Source organism: Mesoplodon mirus (genome assembly GCF_964341445.2).
Source record: "Mesoplodon mirus genome assembly, chromosome: 15".
NCBI classification, from domain to species: domain Eukaryota; kingdom Metazoa; phylum Chordata; class Mammalia; order Artiodactyla; family Ziphiidae; genus Mesoplodon; species Mesoplodon mirus.
Window position 1 is genome coordinate 53,567,027 of NC_138991.1, and position 26,491 is coordinate 53,593,517.

The 26,491-nt window shown below is 41.5% G+C and overlaps 1 protein-coding gene across 1 annotated transcript in view; it reads left to right on the plus strand.

Moving 5' to 3' along the window:
• The window catches only part of PARN (poly(A)-specific ribonuclease), a 161,031-nt gene extending 138,212 nt beyond the window's left edge, over nt 1-22,819 (plus strand). The window contains exons 23-24 of the mRNA XM_082643472.1: nt 6,288-6,481; nt 21,776-22,819. Of these exons, the coding sequence (XP_082499598.1) occupies nt 6,288-6,481; nt 21,776-21,828 (247 nt within the window). The 3' untranslated portion in view covers nt 21,829-22,819. The remainder of the gene's footprint in view (nt 1-6,287; nt 6,482-21,775) is intronic.
• Nucleotides 22,820-26,491: the final 3,672 nt, after the last annotated feature.

Below are 26,491 nucleotides of genomic sequence, written 5' to 3' on the forward strand. Positions count from 1 at the left end.
GAGCCCTGGTCCTGGAAGATCCCACATGCCACGTAGCAACTAAACCCTTGTGCCACAACTACTGAACCTGCGCTCTAGAGCCCACAGGCCACAACTACTAAAGCCCGCATGCCTAGAGCCCGTGCTCCACAATAGGAGAAGACACCATAATGAGAAGCCTGCACACTGCAACGAAGAGTAGCCCCCGCTCGCCACAACTACAGAAAGCCCATGCCCAGCAAAAAAAAAAAAAGTAACCCATACATTTATTATTATATCTTACTTTACCGAGCTAACCCCTAAAATTTTTTAAATTAATTAATTAATTTATTTATTTTTGGCTGCGTTGGGTCTTTGTTGCTAAAAGCGCGGGCTTTCTCTAGTTGCGGTGAGCGGGGGCTACTCTTCAGTGCGGTGCACAGGTTTCTCACTGCGGTGGCTTCTCTTGTTGTGGAGCACGGGCAGCAACGTCCGATGGGAAATATAGGGTGTATGGGGGCTGATAAGCCCACCGCTGGGACAGTGGACCAGGTAGAAGAGTGCATGTCATGGAATTCATTAAGGTGAACAGATACCGTCTTTGCAACTCGTATGCCTTGTGGAAGATAAGGCTAGAAAAGCCGACGGGGACCCAGATGACAGAGGGTCCTGGTTGCTGTGCCAAGCAGTTAAAATTCAGGTTGACGGTAGAGAGCTGTGGAAGTCTTGCAGCTGGGAGTATCTGATCAAATCTCTGCTTTGGAAGAAGTTTGCTAACACTGGGAGGAATGGGTTTGAAGGGCAAGGGAGGCTGGGAAGAGTGGGACAGAGGGGACTAGCCAATTAGGATCCTGTTTTCAGAGTCAAGGGGCAAGATAGGAAGAGAGCCCTGCAGCAGCATGAGGAAAGAGCCGGAATGGTGGCTGAGAATAAGAGCAGGACTGGAGGGCGTTTGGAGGTGTGGCCCATGGGAGGTGCTCATCATGTTGATAGAATATTGGTTAAATGAGGGGATGAGCTGATGGGCTCAGGCACTGAAGAATGAAGAGGCACAGATGCCAACTCCGAGGGATCCTTTCCAGCCTGGCTGGCTGGAAAGGGACTCTGTTGTATCAGATGAGACATTCTGTTAATGGGTCAAGGCAGCTTCTTCCACGTATCACTAGACTGGCAATATACTTATTAGTCATGTGTAAACACACACAGACTTCAGTCCTAGATTGTGCCACAGCAAGCAGGCATCAGAAGATATTCCTTGAGGGAATTCCCTGGCGGCCCAGTGGTTAGCACTCCGCGCTTCCACTGCAGGGAGCATGGGTTCAATCCCTGGTCGGGGAACTAAGATCCCGTGTGCCGCGCAGTGCGGCCAAAAAAATTAAATTAGAAAAAAAAGAAGATAATCCTCAATGAAATTTACTTTTCCTTATTTGTTTAAACATCATGCTTCCTCCAGTTTGTTTTGTTTTATTTTGTTTTGTTTTGCTTTTAACTTGGAAATAATTTCAAACTCTATAAAAGTCACAAATATTACAAAGAACACCCATATATTCTTTATCCGGCTACCTTGATTGTTAACATTTTGCTGTTCTTTACTTTGTGTGCACACGCTCTCTCTTCCACCCTTCCCCTTCCTCTCTCTGTATATACACACTCTGTGTTGCCTTCTCTCCCTTTTTCTCTCCATACTGCAACTCCCAACACACTTGTTTTTTTCTGAACCATCTGAGAGGAAGTTAGATACATCATGATCCTTAATAGTTTCTTGTATAACTGTAGTATAGTTATCAACCTCGGTAATTTAACATTGATATAATACTGTAATCTACTGTTTATATCCCAGTTTTATTATTTGATCCAATATTCTCTTTATGGCTTTTCCCTCTAGTATAAGATCCAGTCTGTCATAATGTGTTGCAGCTAGTTTTCAATGTGTCTTTGGTCTTTTTTATGACAACAGCATTTTTGAAGGACACCAGCCCCTCACCCCACTTTTTTTCAGTAAGTTGTTTTTCCTTTGGGTTTGTCTGATGTTTCTTCATGATTATGTTCAGGTTATACAATCCTGACTAGAATGTGCAAAAGTGATGCTATGTCCTTCTCAGGATATCAGTCTCAGGAGAGACACTTTAAGACCATGCAAATAGCCTACTCTTCATCAAAATATCTCCCCTGATTTAGCACCTCTTGATGATTTTTGCATCAGTCATTCTTCACGTGATGGTTGCCAAAGGATGATTTGCCAACTCCATCTCTCTCTCCACCTTTACCATTTCCTAGTCAGCATTCAACCAGAACTAAGAGCTCTCCCTCCTCTCTCTGTCTCTCTGTATTATGTATCGATATAGATCCATGGATTCCTGTTTTTTTTCAATGGTTTAGAATTTATTATTGCCCCTTAATTATTTTGGTGCTCAAATATTTGGCCAGTGGGAGCCCTTTCCACCTGGTTCCTACATCCCTGTGACATGCCCTGTCATTTCTTGAGCAGTTTCCTACTTTCTGGTATTGCAAGATGTTCCAGGCTCATTTTGTGCTTCTTTTACCCCAGCCGAGCTCATTTTGTGCAACTTTTACCCCAGCCCTGGAATCAAGCGCTTCTTCAAGGAGCCCTGTGTTTTTTCAGTGGGGTATGGTTTAGACATTAAAATCTGGACACTAGATGTGCTTATGGCCATTGGGTTTTTTGTTTTTTGTTTTTGTTTTTTAGGTCCTTTCAGTGGGCAGAGCTGGGAAATAGGGGCATGGATATACATAGATACTTCCCATACATATATGCGTACACATAAACGTGCACACATACACACATACTTATTTTAGAAATCCCAAGCCCGGACCTGTATCTCCAGTTCCATTACGTCCCCACAGCGTTCTCCCTTGCCTTCCCCCATATCTGTCTTCCAACTACATGAATACATTTACTAATTTGCTGAGCATTATCATGTATCCAAATATTTTCAGAATTGCTTCACTCGTTCAACTACAGAAGCAAACCTACTAAATAGTTCAGGATATTTTTTTGGTATTCCCCCCGACATTTCACCCAAGACTGGAATAAGTTGCTCTTTTGCACTTTGCTTTTTTCACTGGAAATAATTTCATATCTGTTGCTTGAGATCTTCATTCTTTCTTGTAACTGCTTAGTTACATTGACTGTACATAGCATAGTTTATTCAACCAATTTCCTATGCTTAGACATTTAGGAACTTGGCAATAATATATCATAACAACAAATAAAGCTGCAATGAGTAATCTTGTACATAAGTATTTTTGCATTGTTGGGGGTGCATCTTCTGAATTCCTAGAAGTGGGATTGCTGGCTCAAAGAGTAAATGGATATAAAGTTTTGTTAAATAGTGCCACATTCCCTTCTGTAAGAGTGAGTTGTACCATTTTTCTTTGTCACCAGCAATGTATGAGTGCCTGTTTCCCCACTCTCAACAACAGAATATTTCATCAATCTTTTGGATATTTTTGCCAATCTAGTGGGTGAGAAATGATATTTCAGTGGCATTTTATTTTGCATCATGAATGGAGTTGAACATATTTTCATGTGTTTAAGGTGTGTGTGTGTGTGTGTGTGTGTGTGTGTGTGTGGTGAGCTATTTATTCATAGCTTTGCCCATTTTCCTGTAGGATTTGGGGGTTTTTTTCTTCAATTTTGAGTGTTACTTGTGTATTAGGGACATTAGCCCTTTATCTGTGATATATGTTACAAATATTTTCTCCTGGTTTGTCATTTGTCTTTTGACTTTGCTCATGTTATTGATAGCCATGCAAAGGATTTTTATATGATCAAATTTATAAATCTTCTTATAAATTTGGATTGTGAGTTATAGTAAAGCCTTTTTCGACACTCAGGTTTTAGAGGAATTCATCTGTGTTTTCTTTCAGTATTTGTATAGTTTCATTTTTCACATTTAGATATCTAATCCATTTTGGCGTTTTTTTCTTTTTTATGGGTGAAGAATGGGCCTAACTTATCTTTTTCCTGTTGTCCCACCACCATTTTTTTGGAAGTTCATCTCTGCCCCAGTAATTTGAGATACCACCTTTATCATCCGCTAGATTCCTATGTGCAGTTGGGGCTATTTCAGGACTTTGTATTTCTTGAAGTACTTTGAATGCTGATGGTTCCAGCTGAGTTTTCATTAAACATTTACATCTCAGAGGCTGCTAGGTTCCAGGGTTCACAGCACAGAGGAATATTTAGGCCTCTTACCCTTTCACAATGGAAAGGTGTGTCCTTACTATTTTCTTACTTAATACTTTCTGAATTTTCCAAATTTTCTGAAACCAGCCGAAAATTGTTTTAGTCTTTAAGAAAAATTTAAAGGTATTATCAGTTTTTAAACAGTAAACTTCAGCATGAATTTCTAATAACTCTCCCCCCAAAATACTACCTTTGGTATTCTCCTTTTCTTCATATACCCTCAATAAAAGATGTTTCCAAAAGCTGCATATAACACAGGTGAAGAGATGACAGCGGGAGGCTGGCCAGCCAGGCTTAACAGGCCATCTGCTCTGAGCTCTCTCTGTTCTGCTTCCTATGGCTTCTGAGCACCACCACCTTCTTCACATGAGTGAGGAAGCGTAAGGAACAGGGAGGAGTAACATTGCAGAACTTGAATCATCGGGTAGCCCGAGTTTTTGTTCTTGTTTTTTAATTTGGCTGCGCCAGGTCTTAGTTGCAGCAGGCAGGCTCCTTAGCTGTGGCATGCGAACCCTTAGTTGTGGCATGTGTATGGGATCTAGTTCCCTGACCAGGGATCGAACCCAGCCACCAGCATAGGGAGCGCAGAGTCTTAACTACTGGACCACCAGGGAAGTCCCCCAGGGTTTTGATATGTAACATTTTTTTTTTTTTTTTTTCTTTTTGCGGTATGCGGGCCTCTCACTGTTGTGGCCTCTCCCGTTGCGGAGCACAGGCTCCGGATGCGCAGGCCCAGCGGCCATGGCTCACGGGCCCAGCCGCTCCGCGGCATATGGGATCCTCCCAGACCGGGGCACGAACCCATATCCCCTGCATCGGCAGGCGGACTCTCAACCACTGCGCCACCAGGGAGGCCCGATATGTAACATTTTAAAGCATTCACTTCGGGACTTCGCTGGTGGCACAGTGGTTAAGAATCCGCCTGCCATTGCAGGGGACATGTGTTTGAGCCCTGGTCCAGGAAGATCCCACATGCCATGGAGCATCTAAGCCCGTGCACCACAGTTACTGAGCCTGCACTCTAGAGCCCACAATCCACAGCTACTGAGCCCACGTGCCACAACTACTGAAGCCCGCATGCCTAGAGCCCGTGCTCCACACAAAGCCACCGCAATGAGAAGCCTGCGCACTGCAACAAAGAGTAGCCCCCGCTCGCCGCAACTAGAGAAAAGCCCACTCAGAGCAACCAAGACCCAACGCAGCCAAAAATAAAGTAAATAAATAAATATATTTAAAAATAAAATAAAGCGTTCACTTCCTAGGGAAGGCTGACACAGGGGCTTGCTCATGTTCTCTCTCTCCCTCTCCGCACCCTGCTCTGTGCCTGAATGGCCTCCCTTAGGGGGAATGACTAGATTCTTTATGCTTTTCATAACGTGGGGGCTATAAAAAAAAAACCTGTTTATAAGACTCATTTAGAGGAGACAGGACTCACACTGGCCCTGTGGTCTCTGTTATTATCAAGTTCTGATTCAGGGAACATATTTTCTTAAGGAAAATCAAGACATGTAATCTGATCTAATTCAACATGTCAAATCCTATAAAGCTTTTAAAATGAAGCCAGGTTTAATTATAATCTTGACAAGTCACCTTTTTGGAATGGAAGAGAATTATATGAAGGTGGGGTATACCTTTTAGGTGTATTCAAATGCACGAGTGGTGTGACAGCCCGGCAGACTCAAGAATTCTCCTGCTCTACTGTGTATCCATCAGGCAGCATGCAAGTAACTGTGCTATCTTGTGATTTAATGTAATCCAGACTGTTATTTTGTTATGGTCGCACTACTATTCTACTCTTCTGTTAGGGTAACTCTATCAAAATAAAGACCAGGAATTTTCTTTAAAATTTTTTTTCTTTTAAACACTATGAACAGCTTAGATTTGTGTATATCCATGCACAAGCCTGGTGTAGAAGTTTCTTCTGAATAAGCTTGTTGTGGGTGAACTTTCAGACTTCAGTTCACAGTAAGGTCTTTAACTTGCACCTCCAGGCAGCAGCTACCCATGTTGTTTGATTGCTAGTTAAGTGTTAATAGAATTAAGAGTGTTAAAATATTTTTATAGGTTTAGTCTTCCAGTTACTCTCAACACCTTTCATGTTGTTCCACTTGCATTTCAGTCTCACAGCCACCAGCACAGTAGGAAAGAGAAATCTGAGTCCCAGTCAAGCAGAAGGTGTCCTGGAGGCCAGAGTATCGGGGGAGATTTCTGACACTGAGCTTGAGCAGACAGATCCCTGCGCAGAATCCCTCTCAGAGGGAAGGAAAAAGGCCAAGAAATTAAAAAGGATGAAGAAGGACCTTTCTCCGACAGGTGTGTATTGAATCTCACTAAGGTTCTAGAGCTGTGTCTTCTTTAATGCTCTAGAAACTCTTATTTTGGGGGAGAGATTATAGCAGGGCTTCAGTTGATAACAAAGCCCATGTAGCCTAAAACGGGACCAGATGTTTTTCAGATCATTTTAATTTAATTTGAGGAATCTCCGAAAAGCCCTGGCTCTTGAGAGTGAGGCTTGGTGGGGGCCTCCTTGTTAAAGATGGTTAGTCTGTTTTGGTAACCTTCTCTCTGTCCTCCATGGTTTAGAGGTTTTGCTGATGTATGTAAAGTCACCTCAATATTTTAAATGTATATGTGAATTTGCACGGAGGCCTACTCCTACATGTGTTATTTTCAGTAGTAGAGTTTTCACTGTTCTCAGCAAAACCCCAGGCCGCCTGAATTTCTCTCGTAAGCAGAATTATATAAGGAGTAAAAGAAACAGGAAATGAACACATGTTGTATGCCTACTGTGTGCTAGACACTGGAGCCTTCTCTTTCCTGATTGAATTTCATTCTCACAACAGCCCTGACATAGGGACTCATCCTTGTTTTAGTGATGCAGAAGTCTGGACTCAGAGGCAAAGAAACATGCAGGTCCAGGTAGCTAGTACGAGCAGAATGAGAAGGTGAGCCAAGTCCCCCAATGTAAAATGCCATTGGTAACTTGATAGGGATTGCATTGAATCTGTAGATTGCTTTGGGTAGTATAGTCATGTTCACAATATTGATTTTTCCAGTCCAAGAACATGGTATATCTCTCTGTCCCCCAGACATGCTGTGGAGGCCCCATGAGCTAACCCAGCCCTTGGTGCACAGACCCTCTGCAGGACCCAAGTGCCAGGCAAGGAAGGGGCTTGCTGGGAAGCCACCATCTGTGAAAGGCCCGCTCAGGAGATCGGGCCAGAACCTGGTCAGCTAGCAGTCATAGTGACAGAAATTACAGCCACTGCTGACCAAGTGCTTGCTGATGACCCTGCACTGCACTTCATGCTTTTATTTTTTTTATCTTTATTTTTTCTGTTTTTTTTAAAATGAATTTATTTATTTTTTATACAGCAGGTTCTTATTAGTTATCTATTTTATACATATTAGTATATATATTTCAATCCCAATCTCCCAATTCATCACACCCTGCTTTCCTTCCTTGGTGTCCATACATTTGTTCTCTACATCTGTGTCTCTATTTATGCCTTGCAAACCGGTTCGTCTGTACCATTTTTCTAGATTACACAAATGTGCATTAATATATGATATTTGTTTTTCTCTTTCTGACTTACTTCACTCTGTATGACAGTCTCTAGGTCCATCCATGTCTCTACAAATGACCCAATTTTGTTCCTTTTATGGCTGAGTAATATTCCATTGTATATATGTACCATGTCTTCTTTATCCATTCATCTGTCGATGGGCATTTAGGTTGCTTCCATGACTTGGCTATTGTAAATAGTGCTGCAGTGAACACTGGGGCGCATGTGTCTTTTTGAATTATGGTTTTCTCAGGGTATATGTCCGGTAGTGGGATTGCTGTGTCATATGGTAATTCTATTTTTAGTTTTTTAAGGAACCTCCATACTATTCTCCTTAGTAGCTGTATCTATTTACATTCCCACCAACAGTGCAAGAGGGTTCCCTTTTCTCCACACCCTCTCCGCTTTTGTTGTTTGTAGATTTTCTGATGATGCCCATTCTAACCGGCGTGAGGTGATACCTCATTTTAGTTTTGATTTGCATTTCGCTAATAATTAGTGATTTTGAGCAGATTTTCATGTGCCTCTTGGCCATCTGTATGTCTTCTTTAGAGAAATGTCTGTTTAGGTCTTCTGCCCACTTTTTGACTGGGCTGTTTGTTTTTTTAATATTGAGCTGCATGAGCTATTTATATATTTTGGAGATTAATCCTTTGTCCGTTGATTCGTTTGCAGATATTTTCTCCCATTCTGAGGGTTGTCTTTTCGTCTTGTTTGTAGTTTCCTTTGCTGTGCAGAAGCTTTTAAGTTCCATTAGGACCCATTTGTTTATTTTTGTTTATTTCTATTACTCTAGGAGGTGGGTTAAAAAAGATCTTGCTGTGATTTATGTCAAAGTATGTTCTTCCCATGTTTTCCTCTAAGAGTTTTATATTGTCCAGTCTTACATTTAGGTTTTTAATCCATTTTGAGTTTATTTTTGTGTATGGTGTTAGGGAGTGTCCTAATTTCATTCTTTTACATGTTGTTCAGTTTTCCCAGCACCACTTATTGAAGAGACTGTCTTTTCTCCATTGTATATCCTTGCCTGCTTTGTCATAGATTAGTTGACCACAGGTGCATGGGTTTATCTCTGGACTTTCTATCCTGTTCCATTGATCTATATTTCTGTTTTTGTGCCAGTACCCTATTATCTTGATTACTGTAGCTTTGTAGTATAGTCTGAAGTCAGAGAGTCTGATTCCTCCAGCTCCGTTTTTTTCCCTCAAGACTGCTTTGGCTATTCGGGGTCTTTTGTGTCTCCATTAAAATTTTAAGACTTTTTTGTTCTAGTTCTGTAAAAATGCCATTGGTAATTTGATAGGGATTGCATTGAATCTGTAGATTGCTTTGGGTAGTATAGTCATGTTCACAATATTGATTTTTCCAGTCCAAGAACATGGTATATCTCTCCATCTGTTTGTGTCATCTTTGATTTCTTTCATCAGTGTCTTATAGTTTTCTGAGTACAGGTCTTTTACCTCCTTAGGTAGGTTTATTCCTAGGTATTTAATTCTTTTTGTTGCAATGGTAAGTGGGAGTGTTTCCTTAATTTCTCTTTCTGATCTTTCGTTGTTAGTGTATAGGTTAGTGTATAGTGTATAGATTTCTGTGCATTAATTTTGTATCCTGCAACTTTACCAGATTCATTGATTAGCTCTAGTAGTTTTCTGGTAGTATTTTAAGGATTATCTATGTATAGTATCATGTCATCTGCAAACAGTGACAGTTTTATTTCATCTTTTTCCAATTTGTATTCCTTTTATTTCTTTTTCTACTCTGGTTGCCGTGGCTAGGACTTCCAAAACTATGTTGAATAGTAGTGGTGAGAGTGGACATCCTTGTCTTGTTTCTGATCTTAGAGGAAATGCTTTCAGTTTTTCACCATTGAGAATGATGTTTGCTGTGGGTTTGTCATATATGGCCTTTATTGTGTTCAGGTAGGTTCCCTCTATCCCCACTTTCTGAAGAGTTTTTTTTTGTTATAAATGGGTGCTGAATTTTGTCAAAAGCTTTTTCTGCCTCTATTGAGATGATCATATGGTTTTTATTCTTCAGTTTGTTAATCTGGTGTATCACATTGATTGATTTGCATATATTGAAGAATCCTTGCATACCTAGGAAAAATCCCACTTGATCATGGTGTATGATCCTTTTAATGTATTGTTGGATTCTGTTTGCTAGTATTTTGTTGAGGATTTTTGCATCTATATTCATCAGTGATATTGGTCTGTAATTTTCTTTTTTTGTAGTATCTTTGTCTGGTTTTGGTATCAGGGTGATGGTGGCCTCATAGAATGAATTTGGGAGTGTTCCTTCCTCTGCAATTTTTGGGAGAGTTTGAGAAGGATGGGTGTTAGCTCATCTCTAAATGTTTGATAGAATTCACCTGTGAAGCCACCTGGTCCTGGACTTTTGTTTGTTGGAATATATATATATATATATTTTTTTGCGGTACACAGGCCTCTCACTGTTGTGGCCTCTCCCGTTGTGGAGCACAGGCTCCGGACACGCAGACTCAGCGGCCATGGCTCACAGGCCCAGCCACTCCGCAGCATGTGGGATCTTCCCAAAACGGGGCACGAACCCGTGTCCCCTGCATCGGCAGGCGGGCTCTCAACCACTGCGCCACCAGGGAAGCCCCTGTTGGAAGATTTTTAATCACAGTTTCAATTTCATTACTTGTGATTGGTCTGTTCATATTTTCTATTTCTTCCTTGTTCACTCTTGGAAGGTTATACCTTCCTAAGAATTTGTCCATTTCTTCCAGGTTGTCCATTTTGTTAACACAGGGCTGCTTGTAGTAGTCTCTTACAATGCTTTGTATTTCTGTGGTGTCTGTTGTAACTTCCCCTTTTTCATTTCTAATTTTATTGATTTGAGTCCTCTATCTCTTTTTCTTGATGAGTCTGGCTAAAGGTTTATCAATTTTGTTTATCTTCTCAAAGAACTAGGTTTTAGTTTCGATCTCTGCAATTGTTTTCTTTGTTTCTGTTTCATTTATTTCTGCTCTGATCTTTAGGATTTCTTTCCTTCTCCTAACTTTGGGTTTTGTTTGTTCTTCTTTCTCTAGTTCCTTTAGGTGTAAGGTTAGATTGTTTATTTCAGATTTTTCTTGTTTCTTGAGGTAGGATTGTATTGCTGTAAACTTTCCTCTTAAAACTGCTTTTGCTGCATTCCATAGGTTTTGGATCATCATGTTTTCATTGCCATTTGTCTCTAGGTATTTTTTGATTTCCTCTTTGATTTCTTCAGTGATATCTTGGTTATTTAGTAATGTATTGTTTAGCTTCCATGTGTTTATGTTTTTTACATTTTTTTCCCTGTAATTTATTTCTAATCTCATAGCGTTTTGGTCGGAAAAGATGCTTGATGTGATTTCAGTTTTCTTAAATTTACGAAGGCTTGATTTGTGGCCCAAGGTAACATCTATCCTGGAGAATGTTCCGTGTGCACTTGAGAAGAAAGTGTAATCGCTGTTTTCGGATGGCATGTCCTATAAATATCAATTATATCTATCTTGTCTGTTGTGTCATTTAAAGCTTGTGTTTCCTTATTAATTTCCTGTGTGGATGGTCTATCCATTGGTGTAAGTGAGGTGTTAAAGTCCCCCACTATTACTGTGTTGCTGTCGATTTCCTCTTTAATAGCTGTTAGCAGTTGTCTTATGTATTGAGGTGCTCCTATGTTGGGTGCATATACATTTATAATTCTTCTTGGATTGATCCCTTGATCATTATGTAGTGTCCTTCCTTGTCTCTTATAACATTCTTTATTTTAAAGTCTGTTTTATCTGATGTGAGTATTGCTACTCCAGCTTTCTTTTGTTTTCCATTTGCATGGAATATCTTTTTCTATTCCCTCACTTTCAGGCTGTATGTATCCCTAGGTCTGAAGTGGGTCTCTTGTAGACAACATATATATATGAGTCTTGTTTTTGTATCCATTCAGTGAGCCTGTGTCTTTTCGTTGGAGCATTTAATCCATTCCCATTTAAGGTAATTATCGATATGTATGTTCCTATTACCATTTTCTTAATTGTTTTGGGTTTGTTTTTGTAGATCCTTTTCTTCTCTTGTGTTTCTCACTTAGAGAAGTTCCTTTAGCATTTGTTGTAAAGCTGGTTTGGTGGTGCTGAATTCTCTTAGCTTTCGCTTGTCTGTAAAGCAGTTGATTTCTCCGTTGAATCTGAATGAGATCCTTGCCAGGTAAAGTAATCTTGGTTGTAGGTTCTTCCCTTTCATCACTTTAAATATATCATGCCACTCCCTTCTGGCTTGTAGAGTTTCTTCTGAGAAATCAGCTGTTAACCTTATGGGAGTTCCCTTGCATGTTATTTGTCGTTTTTTCCTTGTTGCTTTTAATAATTTTTCTTTGCCTTTAATTTTTGTCAGTTTGATTACTGTGTGTCTCGGCATGTTTCTCCTTAGGTTTATCCTGCCTGGGACTCTCTGTGCTTCCTGGACTTGGGCTGCTCTTTCCTTTCCCATGTTAGGGAAGTTTTCCACTATAATCTCTTCAAATATTTTTTTCGAGTCCTTTCTCTCTCTCTTCTCTTTCTGAGACCCCTATAATGCGAATGTTGGTGTGTTTAATGTTGTCCCAGAGGTCTCTTAGGCTGTCTTCATTTCTTTTCATCCTTTTTTCTTTACTGTGTTCCATGGCATTGAATTCCACCATTCTGTCTTAGAGGTCACTTATCCGTTCTTCTGCCTATTATTCTGCTGTTGATTCCTTCTAGTGTATTTTTCATTTCAGTTATTGTATCGTTCATCTCTCTTTGTTGTTCTTTAATTCTTCTAGGTCTTTGTTAAACATTTCTTGCATCCTCTCCATCTTTGCCTCCATTCTTTTTCTGAGGTCCTGGATCATCTTCACTATCATTATTCTGAATTCTTTTTCTGGAAGGTTGCCTATCTCTACTTCTTTTAGTTGTTTTTCTGGGGTTTTATCTTGTTCCTTCATCTGGTACATAGTCCTCTGCCTTTTCATTTTGTCTGTCTTTCTGTGAATGTGGTTTTCTTTCCACAGGCTGCAGGATTGTAGTTCTTCTTGCTTCTGCTCTCTCCCCTAAAAACATGGACTCTTAGAGCCTTCCCCTCTTCTCTGACATAGGAGCCAACATCACATGTGAAGGCAGCCACTCCACCATCCTGAGTTCCTTAGATGTGGCATGTTCAGGTCCTATCTTTATTTTTTTTATTTAATTTTTATTAGAGTATAGTTGCTTTACCATGTTATGTTAGTTTCCGCTGTACAGCAAAGTGATTCAGTTACATGTATACATATATCCCCTCTTTTTTAGATTTCCTTCCCATTTAGGTCACCACAGAGCACTGAGTAGAGTACCCTGTACTATACAGTAGGTTCTCATTAGTTATGTATTTTATACATAGTAGTGTATATATGTCAATCCCAATCTCCCAATTCATCCACCCCCCCTTCCCCTGCACTTTGTGCTTGATGGAAATGCTTTCGTTTAAATCTCTGAAGTAGGCATGATGGTCCATTTTACAATTAAGAAAACTGACGCCTGAGAAAAGACAGTGTCTTCTGCAAGTGGTGTTGAGAAGGCTGGACAGCTGCATGTAAATCAGTGAAGTTAGAAGACTCCTTCACGTCATACACAAAAATAAATTCAAAATAGCTTAAAGACTTAAATATAAGACATGACACCATAAAATTCCTAGAAGAGAACATAGGCAAAACATTCTCTGACATAAATCGTAGCAATGTTTTCTTAGGTCAGTCTCCCAAGGCAGTAGAAATAAAAAGAAAAATAAACAAATGGGATCTAATCAAACTTACAAGCTTTTGTACAGCAAAGGAAACTATAAAGAAAGTGAAAAGACAACCTCCAGAATGGGAGAAAATATTTGCAAATGATGCGTCCAACAAGGGCTTAATTTCCCAAATATACAAACAACTCATGCAACTCAACAACAACAACAGAAAACAATATAATCAACAAATGGGCAGAAGTCCTAAGTAGACGTTTCTCCAAAGAAGACACGCAGATGGCCAACAGGCACATGAAAAGATGCTCAATATCACTAATAATTAGAGAAATGCAAATCAAAACTACAATGAGGTATCACCTCACACTGGTCAGAATGGCCATCATTAAAAATCTACAAATAACAAATGCTGGAGAGGGTGTGGAGAAAAGGGAACCCTCCTACACTGTTGGTGGGAATGTAAATTGGTACAGCCACTATGTAAAACCATACGGAGGTTCCTTAAAAAACTAAAAATAGAGTTGCCATATGATCCAGCAATCCCTCTCCTGGGCATATATCTAGAGAAAACTCTTAATTCGAAAAGATATATGCACCCCAGTGTTCATAGCAGCACTGTTTACAATAGCCAAGACATGGAAGCAACCTTAATGTCCATCAACAGATGAGTGGAAAGAAGATGTGGTACATGTATACAATGGAATACTACTAAGTCATAAAAAAGAATGAAATAATGCCATTTGCAGCAACATGGATGGACCTAGAGATTATCATACGAAGTGAAGTAAGTCAGAAAGAAAAAGACAAATACCATGTGATATCACTTACATGTGGAATCTAAAATATGATACAAATGAACTTATTTGCAAAACAGAAACAGACTCACAGACATAGAAAAAAAATTTATGGTTACCAAAGGGGAAAGGGGGTGGAGGAGGGATAAATTAGGAGTTTGGAATTATCAAATCCAAACTACTATACATAAAATAGGTAAACAAGGTCATATTGTATATCACAGGGAACTATATTCAATATCTTATAATAAACCATAATGGAAAAGAATATGAAAAAGAATATATATATAAATGAATCACTTTGCTGCACACCAGAAATTAACACAACACTGTGAATCAACTATACTTTGATTAAAAAAAATTAATGAAAGAAAGAAAAGAAAAGAAAAGAAAAGAAAAAAGGAGTGAGGAAACAGCAGAGGCCTGAAGGTTATGTGACTTGCCCAAGATCACAGAGCCCTTAAGTCAGGCCTGCAATAAAGTGGGTACCTTTAAGCACAGTTACGTGACGAGGGGGATGCCTGCAAGCCAAAATTACTCCTCTCCTGTATCTCGCTTCCTGATAGTCACCCCTGTTAGTGGAACCAACAGTCAAATCAAAGGATGGGAGTGGAAGCCTGGAACTTGATTCACACCCAAGCCAAGAATCCATTGTGTTTCAGTTAATTCCTCTTTTTACATGTGGCTCGATCTGCCTACAGGGCGTTTTCTGAATCTCATTGATATGAATGAAATCAAAGAAGCAGCAAAAATGTCACAGATGCCTTTTATACATTATGCTAAAGCTTAACTTTAACTGAAAACTTAAACTCTTGTTTGAAGTCTGGGGCTTGTATTTTAGCTGTCTCTTGAATCTGTGAGTCTCCCTTCCTTTCCCTCATTTAAGTATTAGAGAAGTTTTTTTAATCTGTAACATACTTAGTCTTCATCTTTGATAACTTGTTACCACTGCCACATTGTACCTGCTTCACAAATCTTAAATATTAAATGCTAGCATGACTTTCAGAGCTCACCCCAAGCATGTTGGGTGGTGGGGCACTTTTCCCCTCTTGTATAGCTTTCCTTCATATCATTCTCTTTAATTTTTTCACTTATCTATTACTTCTCAGGGACAGGATTTTAGATTTTTTCCCTTCTATCTCAGCACAATCTCAAAGGTATTAAAATACCTAATAATAGATTGCATCAGTAGATTAGCTCCTTTTATAACTTTCATCATTTTAAGTGAAAACTTTCTATGAGTTATTTGGGATTTTGAATTTATAATACCATCATTAAAATAGTTTTTTTTTCCTCCCATTGACAGTAAAGCTGTCACTGCCACAAGATTTGAGCTAAAAAAAAAAGATTTTTGTACTTCTTTGTCAGTCCAGCTAAAAAAGAAAGAGAAGCATCTTGACAACTTTTAAATGAATCAGAGCACTTGAGATCATTGAGTTTTCTTCTGGAGCACCTTTCACTAAGACCTTCTGACGCAAGGCTGGAAGTTTCCTGGATCCTCTTGGTTTGTTTTAAGCAGGTAGTCCTAATAGTATCAGCAGGATGTAGGTCGAGATATCGGGTGCTGGACTTGGTAAGTCATCTGATTTTGGTTGCTCATTTACTTTAAGGAGGTCCTAAAATGAGTGACAGTGCAAAGTTCAGACTCTAAAGGGTCTGTATGAACCTCCCAAAGGTTCAGAGTGTCCCAGGAGCAGAGAGGGCCTGGATTGATCTCGGCCGGAACTGGATTAGAGTGTCTGGTACAGTGTGGCTCCGTCTGTCCTGCACAGATGGGTTCTAAGGCATCTAGCCTGAGCGTTCCTACTGGGGACATTATCTTGACAGGTGCTCAGATGATCACTAGGGTACGTTGGGTGCCCAGTGCACTGCTAGTGAAGGCAGGAGAAACATAAAAGACAGCATTCCACCTGTAGGAGATGTTCTGTTTTCCGAGGGGAAAGTAGCAAGAAGTACGGCCATAGAATATCATGTACCATAGCAATCCCGGGACACTGATGCTCGATAAGTCCCACACAAAACAGTGTCACTTTTCTTAGTTACACAATTTAATATCAAAGATACACTAAGAGTTAAGTACTGGACACCTTCCCATATAACAAAGTGACTTAAGTTATAGAAGAAATGACCATTTATTGAGTTGATATTATATACCGGACTTTGTGCTAGGAACGTCCTTTATGGCCTAGTCATTATAAAAACCAAGTAAGGTGTAGATATCATTATATCTAATTTATAGAGAGGAAACCAAGGCTCACAGAATCACAAATATGCAAAGTCAAATACAGCTGTTATTGGGGGTGGCAGGGAGGGCTGTCTGATCCAGAGCAAAGGCCTTGTACCACTCTGCAAAATGTGAAGTTTATCCAAACTTTAGAGGAAACAGAGGATTCTTTGCAAAGGTGAATATTTCTGGCATCTGTTCTAGATCAGAAACAACTACCAACCTGGATTTTCTTGTGATGAAATCATGCAGTAAAAGTCCGAGACATTATTTTCTTTTGGAGCTTTATGTACCTGTTATGTACTTAGTAAATATTTCTCGTAACTGTAGTTGTTTCTATCCTATTTTCAGGAAGCAAATGTATAATATAAATCCCCTCCCTTTATATTTATTGTAGTTAGTGTAGATTGGTAATGCTGTCTGCTTTCCACTGGGGCATTCAAGGTATATTCTTCATTGGTACATAAAGGAAACAGCTCTGTGTGCCATTTATGCTGGAGTAAACTGTCTAAGAAATGTTCCGCAGACAGCAATGGATGGGTGTCCACAGCGCACTTGCTCTTGCTGAGTAAGTGAATTGTGTTCCAGTGGCCTGATGCTGACCGGACTGGCCAGTCTCAAAATAAAGATGGACTGTCCACTAGCCAGAGGTTCCGGCAGCACCTGTTAGACAGTGTTCACAGAACAGGGCCGAGCTGTGGACTGTTCCTGGTGACTTTTTGTCACGTGATAGAGTTGTTCCAAGTTTCCACTTTACATTTAAAATCCAACACAGGGCTTTCCTTGTGGCACAGTGGTTAAGAATCCACCTGCCAATGCAGGGGACACACGTTCGAGCCCTGGTCTGGGAAGATCCCACATGCTGTGGAGTAACTAAGCCCGTGCGCCACAACTGCTGAGCCCGCGCTCTACAGCCTGCAAGCCACAACTACTGAGCCCGTGTGCCACAGTAAAAAACTGTGGCAAAAAGAAAAACCCAGTACATTAGAGCTTTGCATGGTTGCCAAGAGCCGCAGGTTTTATTGTAGTCTTGACTAATCTGCTGAACCTTTCCAGCTTACGTCCCTGGGGTTGCCGTATAACAGTAGGGAGTCTACCTAGAACGGCGGCCTCCTCATGCTGTTGGGGTCTCCTGAAGTCAGGAACACGATCTGCAGTTGGTGCTACCAGTCACCTGAGCGGCCAGGCTAGGGATGTCCAGCGGCCTCCCAAAGAACGTTTTAATTCCTCAGTGAAAATGCAGATTTCAGCCTAACCAAGGAGTGCACTGCCCTGTGGGGCGGCACACTCCCTGCGACTCCCTCTTCCTCCAGGCAGACCTCGGGGGCTCCCCACACACCATCCAGGGGAGCCCTGCTTTCCTGGTGTGGATACCACCCCACGACCAGGCCCTTTGGAGCATTTCCTACTTAAAAACTCCTGTATGGCACCCCAAAGGATCTTGCCCTATACAGAATTCCACTCTGTAGGAAACGATATGACGGCAGATTTCCAGTGTGCTGTGAAGTTTTTCAGATTCACGTGAGGGAAGAGCTGTCTTAGCTCTCAGAGTTTCTCCCTTTCAACTCTAGTTAGATGAAAGGTAAATCAGCAGAAACAAGTATCTTTTAGTTTCTTTTGTTGTTTCTGTTAATAAAAATAATGTGCTCACTATGAAAATCAGTAAAACAAAGGAAGCTAGAACATTAAACCCTACAGTTACTTGATACTCTGTTAACAAGTATTTTACTCTGCCTATCATTTTTATACGTAGTTGGCATCATACTCTATATGTCATTTAGTATCTTGTTTTCCCCCCATTAAAAAAAAAAAACTCTTGGTCAAATAATTTTAATTATCAACATAATATTTCATATTAAAATTTGTTGGATTTGTTTAAAACAACATTCCTCATACCTTTTGCAGGGTCAGCTTTACTAAGATACAATTTACATACAATATGTCATTACTTTTAAGTGTACAAGTTGATGAATTTTGACAAATGTGTACAGTCTTATAACCATCACTGTGTTCAAGAAATAGAACAGTTATTCCAGAAGATTCCCTCGTGCCCGTTTGCAATCAGCCCCTTCCCATCCATAGATCCCGGCAGCCACTGATCTGCTTTCTAGCACTGTAATTTTGCCTTTTTCAGAAGGCCATTTAAGTGGAATCATTCAATAAGTAACCCCTTGAGTCTTGCACTTAGCTTAACGCATTTGACGTTTGTCTGTGTTCTTGCCCATGTCACTGGCTCATTCTTTCCTTCTGCTGAGTAGCAGTCCATTTTATGGACATATCACTGTTTATTTATCCATTTTGCCTGTTGACATTTAGGTTGTTAGCAACTAAGAATCTAGCAGATATAAACATTTGTGTATAAGTTTTTGTGCGAACTAAGTGTTCATTTCTTTGGGAAAATACCTAAGGCTGGAATTACTGGGTCGTATGGTAAGTGTATGTTTAATTTTATAAGAACCTGGCACACTGTTTTCCAAAGTGGCTGCAGCATTTTGCATTCCCACCAGCCGGGCGTGAGGGCTCAGTGGCTCTGTACCGTCCCCGGTGTTGGTATTGTCCTTTTTGCCATTCTAGTGGTGTGTACTGGTATCTCATTATGGCTTTGGTTTGAATTTCTCTAATGACTAATGATGTTAAGTATCTTTCTATTTGATTATTTGTCCATTTAAATCTCTTTAATGAAATGTTTGTTCAAATCTTTTGCTCATTTTTTCATTGGGTTGTTTGTTTTCTCCTTATTCAATTTTAAGAGTTCTTACGTATTCTTACGTATTCGGGATACAAGTCCTTTTGGGTGTTTTACAAATTCTTCCAGACTGTGCTTTTCTTTTCATTCTCTTAACAGTATCTTTCAATAGTCGAAGTTTTAAATTTTAACGAAATCCAATTAATCAATTTTTTCCCTTGGATTATGCCTTTGTTGTCATATCTAAGAAATCTTTGCCTTACTCGATTGCAGAGATCTTCTCTTGTGTTTTCTTCTGGAAGTTTTCCAGTTTTAGGTTTTACATTTAGACATACAATCCATTTAGAGTTAATCTTTGTATGTGATGCAAGGCATGGTCCATCATAGCAGGAGGCAGATGTCCTGAAGTATCTGTTTAAAAAGAAAAATTGTTCCTGAATAATTCTTTGCACTCTAGTAACTAAGCAGGGCTGTGAAGGTGAGTTCCCCGGAAAACAGACCGTAGCTCTTTATCCGTTAGCTTTGAGACAGACCCTTTGACAGTCTACAGCTCTCTCTTTCTGGAAGGTGCTAGAACAAACACCAGCAGTGACCTCCAGCTCCCCTCTGGTCTGGGTCTCCTTTAGATGGTTCGTAAAGTTCTGTTTCCTCTGTACACATCATTCTTGCTCAGCAGCTGCGCATTTTAGGCAGCTCTCTGACTGCAGGCTGTTGGCTTCCTGGGCAGCCACCACGTTCAGTGTTGGGCCACTTTATCCCTAAGGGAAGGAGCCTAATGTGCATTAAAAACTTGCTCTGTGCCAGGAACCTGGCTGAATCTCAGAAGTCCTGGGTGGCATAAAGTAACATCAAGTCCATCTTATAGATGAGGCAGTGAGAGTTGCTTGGAGTCTTACAGCTAGTGAGACGGTCAGGCCAGACTTGCCTCACTTCACAGCTTTTGCTTATTCTGTTATTTCTCACTAGCTCTTCACAGAGTCGCTCCTGTGCGTTTGATGGCGTACCACCAGACTCACATACACTCCCATCCAGCTAACCGTGGGTGCGATGATAAATATGACAACGCAGTTGCTTTCAGCCATTTATCTTTTTTCCTCTCAGCTAGTTTTAATTTATTTCAGCTCCCCACATTTGGCATTGTGGATTTTACCTTTAGAATGGCAGATTGGCTGCTGTAATATTTCTTTGATATGTGAATTGTGAAAATGCCCTTATTGATGTTTATTTTCCTCCCTACAATTAGGTGTTGTGTGACTGTGTGGTGGAGGAGGGGTCAGGCTGGTTCAGTCTTATCATGGGCCGTCTGTAGTATTTAGTTGCTCTGGGGAGGGGAGTGTTTGGGTTTGTGTTTTGTTTCATTTTTCAATAACCTTTATTCCTTTTCTAACTGGATCATGGGAGTCTTTGTCACATGGACCATCTCCTGCCCATCTTCACTTCTCAGGAGCAGTCCCAAGAGATGCATGTGCAACACAGCCACGAGACTTGGGGCAGAAGACTTCAAATGACCCCTCGCCTGCTCTTCTTATCCTGTCTGTCTGGACTTTATCTCAATAAATGAGCAGAAGTGGGAATTCTCACTCTAGTGGAATTCCCTGTGTTATTTCATGTGTTTGGACCTAGTTACCTTCAGGCATTCCTGTCACTGGCAGTAGCCACTGCCAGCTGAGCGAGTTCCCCTCTGTTTTTAGAAGTTACTCTCTACTTCAGGCATCATCACAGACCTCTCCCCTTTTGAACCCTTGGAGTGTTAGCAGCTGGGGCTGGCTTTGCCCGTTTCCCTGCCAGCCCTGCTCTAGGGCTTAAATAATGCATGATACCACGGGTACCGGAATGCCCGGTCGTGCATTTTCCATCGTGAACACGCTGTTTCCTAACTTAATTCCCATTCACTCAGATCTGGACGTTTGTGGTCCAGGCCCTGACCCAGTGCTGCTGCTGCTGTTGCAGAAGGTAGCTGAATAGAGACGGGCTTCTAACTTCGGGGTGAAACTGTTTGTAACGGAAGAGACCCTTCAGTCCAAGAAGACTGTAGCCAGTGTTGCTGAAATTGGAAAAAGCTACAAGCTGCTTTTGCCCCTTTTGGGATCTTTGAACTCCCACTGGTCAGCTTCCCGCCACTGTCTAGCTGCCAGCCCTTGAGATTTCTCATCTGGGCACCGGTCACCACGGCACAGAGGAACCCAGCCACCTTGGTGCTGCGGAAGAATCCAGACCCCATCTCAGCCACTTGCTGGATGTCTTGTGTCTGTAAAATGGGGATATTGGTACCCCTGAACTGGGCTTTTATGAAGATAAATGAACTAAGTGCCCAGCATGCTGGCTAGCAAAGAATACAGAGTGTGTTCTCACTGAGAGATACTGTCACTCCTGTAAAATCAAGAGAGGCACCCAAGCAGGGAGGCACTTCCTTGGCCCTGCCATGATGTTTCTGCAGTGTGGCCTCTGTTTGCCGGGCACTGCTCTCCATAGGCAAGGCCCACCTGTGGACTCTTTCCACTTGTGGCCGTGCCACCACCCGGCCCTGGCCCTGGTTGAAGCTGTCTTTGCAGCTGGTCTTTTTGTTCTCCCCCCGGGGTGGTCCTCTCCTTGTTCACCTTGTTTTGTCCTCTCCCACCAGGAAGCATCTCGGACAGCTCAGCCAAGCTCTTTGAGGTCCCTGACACGTGGTAACCAAGACCTGAGTGGAACAAACCGCTGGTGCTGTTGCTGAGAAGGAAAGAAGCAGCCGGCATTTTTGGAAGCCATACTATGTTTAACTGAATCCAATGTGGTGCAGGAGGGGTTTGAAAGCAAGTGTGTGTCTCCTGAAAAATCCCAGTTTTTATCGTCAAGGCTGTGTTCCTTCCTCTTTAGCATCACCTGTCTGCTGGCACTCAGCGTGTCGTCGGCTGTCATGTGTACTTGATTAACCAGGTCATTACTTGTTGCTCATGTGAAACCCTTCCTGTCAAGAATCTGTGTTTAAGAATCCACGTGATGGGGAAGGTTGGCCGTGAGATTTCACAGAAAGAGCCGACACTCTTGGGTGCTGTCATTCTGAATTTGGGGTTGAAATCTTTCCTGCTTTGAGAGGTTCTCATCCACCATCTCACGCTCAGGCCTGGGGGCATGGGTATGTCAGGCCATGGGCATGGGTATACCCAGCCCAGCGCGTGGGTATGTCTCCCAGTAGAGAATTCGGTTGTGTCTGCCTGCTTTCCACCATCGCTGCCTGAAAATATGAGGCTCTCAAGCTTGTTTTCCCAGTAGGAAAATGTCTACCACTGTCAACACCTGCCTTGACCTTTGGGGCATATTTATTTAGAGTTTTTCCCCTAAGATGTGAGTTTCTCATGGTGGAGTGTATGAGTGAAAAGTTAATTTCTGTTTTCCCATGTAGCTCTGCTTTCAGTTTTCATTATCCTAGCCTGGTGTCTTCTCTGTTTGGTGGCGTCTGGGGGTGAGGTGGCGTGTGTGCATGTGTGTGAAATCATGACAAATCGACACCATGTACCAGCCCTTTCTCTGTTGAAACAGATCACAACAGGGACAGAATCTCGTGGATCTACTGCAGTAGATCTGCTTCATATAGATCATTGTTAGATATTAAACATTTTTGTATCGTGGAAATAAAAATGAAAAATGTATTTCCAAAAGATGAAAATTAAAGAAATTTTCATAGGATTCTTGTTTTTTCCTTTCTCTTCTTTTATAAGTGAATGACATACTTAATCTCTACATAGACATATTTCTCTCTAAAGATCACCCTTGAAAAAGCCCTGGTAAGTCACTAAGCCTGGTGCTTATGGTTTTTTCTTTTTTTTTTTTTAACCTCTAACCCCTTTCACCTGCCTTCATGAGTCAGATGCCTGGTGCTGGAGTGGAGCCCGTGGTAAATGGTGTAGGAGGGGCTGCATCTTTTTCTGGTGGGAAGGATCTGAGTTCTTACAGCTCTGATCAGAATCCCAGGTGTCGTGGGAATTCATATTTGTAAGACATTTTCCCCAATTAAGGGCCTCTTAACATCTTCCCTTCCCCCTCCCCCTGTCCCCAAAGTTACAAACCCAGACTTGGCACGAGGAGCTCCCACCCCTGCTCAACGCGGTCACCAGGCACAGCCCAGTGGGAAAGTGTGACAGGAGGGTAAAGACAAAGGAGGGGGTTAGAGGGCGCTGCTGGACTCTCCTGAGTCATTAAAGCCTACAGATAGAAACAGGTAGTACCTGACACTTCTTTTTTTTTTTTTTTAATTTTTTTAACATCTTTATTGGAGTATAATTGCTTTACAATGGTGTGTTAGTTTCTGCTGTATAACAAAGTGAATCAGTTATACATATACATATGTTCCCATATCTCTTCCCTCTTGTTTCTCCCTCCCACCCTCCCTATCCCATCCCTCTAGGTGGTCACAAACCACTGAGCTGATCTCCCTGTGCTATGCAGCTGCTTCCCACTAGCTATCTATTTTACGTTTGGTAGTGTATATATGTCCATGCCACTCTCTCACTTTGTCACAGCTTACCCTTCCCCCTCCCCATATCCTCAAGTCCATTCTCTAGTAGATCTGTGTCTTTATTCCCATCTTACCCCTAGGTTCTTCATGACCTTTTTTTTTTTTTAGATTCCATATATATGTGTTAGCATACGGTATTTGTTTTTCTCTTTCTGACTTGACTCTGTATGACAGACTCTAGGTCCATCCACCTCACTACAAGTAACTCAATTTCGTTTCTTTTTATGGCTGAGTAATATTCCATTGTATATATGTGCCACATCTTCTTTATCCATTCATCTGTTGATGGACACTTTGGTCGCTTCCATGTCCTGGCTATTGTAAATAGAGCTGCAATGGACATTGTGGTACATGACTCTTTTTTTTTTTTTTGCCGTACGCGGGCCTCTCACTGTTGTGGCCTCTCCCGTTGTGGAGCACAGGCTCCGGACGCGCAGGCTCAGCGGCCATGGCTCATGGGCCCAGCCGCTCCGCGGCATGTGGGATCCTCCCGGTCCGGGGCACGAACCCGCGTCCCCTGCATCGGCAGGCGGACCCTCAACCACTGCGCCACCAGGGAAGCCCCACATGACTCTTTTTGAATTATGATTTTCTCAGGGTATATGCACAGATGCCCAGTAGTGGGATTGCTGAGTTGTATGGTAATTCTATTTTTAGTTTTTTAAGGATCCTCCATACTGTTCTCCATAGTGGCTATATCAATTTACATTCCCACCAACAGTGCAAGAGTGTTCCCTTTTCTCCATACCCTTTCCAGCATTTATTGTTTCTAGATTTTTTGATGATGGCCATTCTGACTGGTGTGAGATGATATCTCATTGTAGTTTTGATTTACATTTCTCTAATGATTAATGATGTTGAGCATTCTTTCATGTGTTTGTTGGCAGTCTGTATATCTTCTTTGGAGAAATGTCTATTTAGGTCTTCTGCCTATTTTTGGATTGGGTTGTTTGTTTTTTTGTTATTGAGCTGCATGAGCTGCTTGTAAATTTTGGAGATTAGTCCTTTGTCAGTTGCTTCATTTACAAATATTTTCTCCCATTCTGAGGGTTGTCTTTTGGTCTTGTTTATGGTTTCCTTTGCTGTGCAAAAGCTTTTAAGTTTCATTAGGTGCCATTTGTTTATTTTTGGTTTTTTTTCCATTTCTCTAGGAGGTGGGTCAAAAAGGATCTTGCTGTGATTTATGTCATAGAGTGTTCTGCCTATGGAGCTTGAGGAATCAGGCTCCCTGACATCAGACTATACTACAAAGCTACAGTAATCAAGACAGTATGGTACTGGCACAAAAACAGAAATATAGATAAATGGAACATGATAGAAGACCCAGAGATAAACCCACGCACATATGGTCACCTTATCTTTGATAAAGGAGGCAAGAATATACAGTGGAGAAAAGACAGCCTCTTCAATAAGTGGTGCTGGGAAAACTGGACAGGTACATGTAAAAGTATGAAATTAGAACACTCCCTAACACCATACACAAAAATGAACTCAAAATGGATTAAAGACTGAAATGTAAGGCCAGACACTATCAAACTCTTAGAGGAAAACATAGGCCTGACACTTCTTTTAACGGAATGAACAAGAGGGAAAACCAGTGCGAGGCTATGATTGGTGTACATGTGAAACATACATCTAGCCTAATGAGCATGCCTGGCACAGAAACGCAGAGTGTGGGGTGGCCTAAGGATCTCCATGCGTGCAGGGCCTCGGAGGGAGAGAGATCGGACCCGTTGCTCTCAGGTGACGAGATTTTTCATTGTCCCCTGAAGCCCAGTTCTCCCTGCTCAAAAAGCTATACAGACACACAGGTTGCACCCCTGTCAATACTGGTTCAGAGGGGCTTGGGGTGAGGGGAGTGCTTTCTAGAAAGGCCCTCTGCCCTAGAGCCTCACTGAATGTACCTGCATCCCAGCTCTGGCTGTGTGTTCCTGGGCATTATTTACCCTCTCTGAGGCTGTTTCCTCAACCATAAAAGCAAGATAATAAACCTACCTCATAGGGTGGTTGTGAGGATTAAATGAAGTCATGTCAAACGCCCAGCACACCCAAGTGCACAGTGAGTCACATTGATATTGGAAGATGATGCTTTTGATCTGAAACCCTGGTTGGAGCTGACATAGGCATGGTCGCAGGGTGGGTGTCTGCCTTAGCATTAAATACCCAGCTGAGCCCTGGTATGTGCCCAGACCCCTATTTTCCCAACTGTATCAAATGACGTAAAGGAGGTGAACTGGGTTGGCCATCTTCTTGGTACACACACACACATGCATACACGCAGGCTGATGTCTCTTCTGGGCCTGAAACCGTAGGATGCTGCTTTGGATTTTTGATACGGAGGCTCAGGGGCATATTATGATGATGGGGCTGTGGTTCTGGGGTTACTTAAATACTGTAACCAAACCTGGAGGTGGGCGTAGAAGTGGGGACCTCGGTGTTTCCTTTCAAGTCATTTTGTAGTTCTTTGATTTTAGAGCTGGGATGGAGATTGAGTGCTGCGGCTCGAGATTGAGTGCTGCGTCTCTGTCCTTTTTTTTTAAAACTTTATATTCATCCTGTTCCCCCCCTTCCAACATTTTATTATGAAAAATTTCAAACATACAAAGAAGTTGAAAGAATTGTTCAGCAAACACCCATTTCCTCCCCACCTAGATTGTACAGCTACCATTTTGCTGTATTTGCTTTATTACATAACCATTCAGCCATCCTTCCGTCCACCCATCAATTCATCTTAGTTTTGGATGCATTTCTAAGTAATTTGCAAACGTCAGAGCACTCCGCCTCCCAAATCCTTGAGCATGCTTGTCATGAACCAGAGTTTAATATGTGTTTATATTTGGG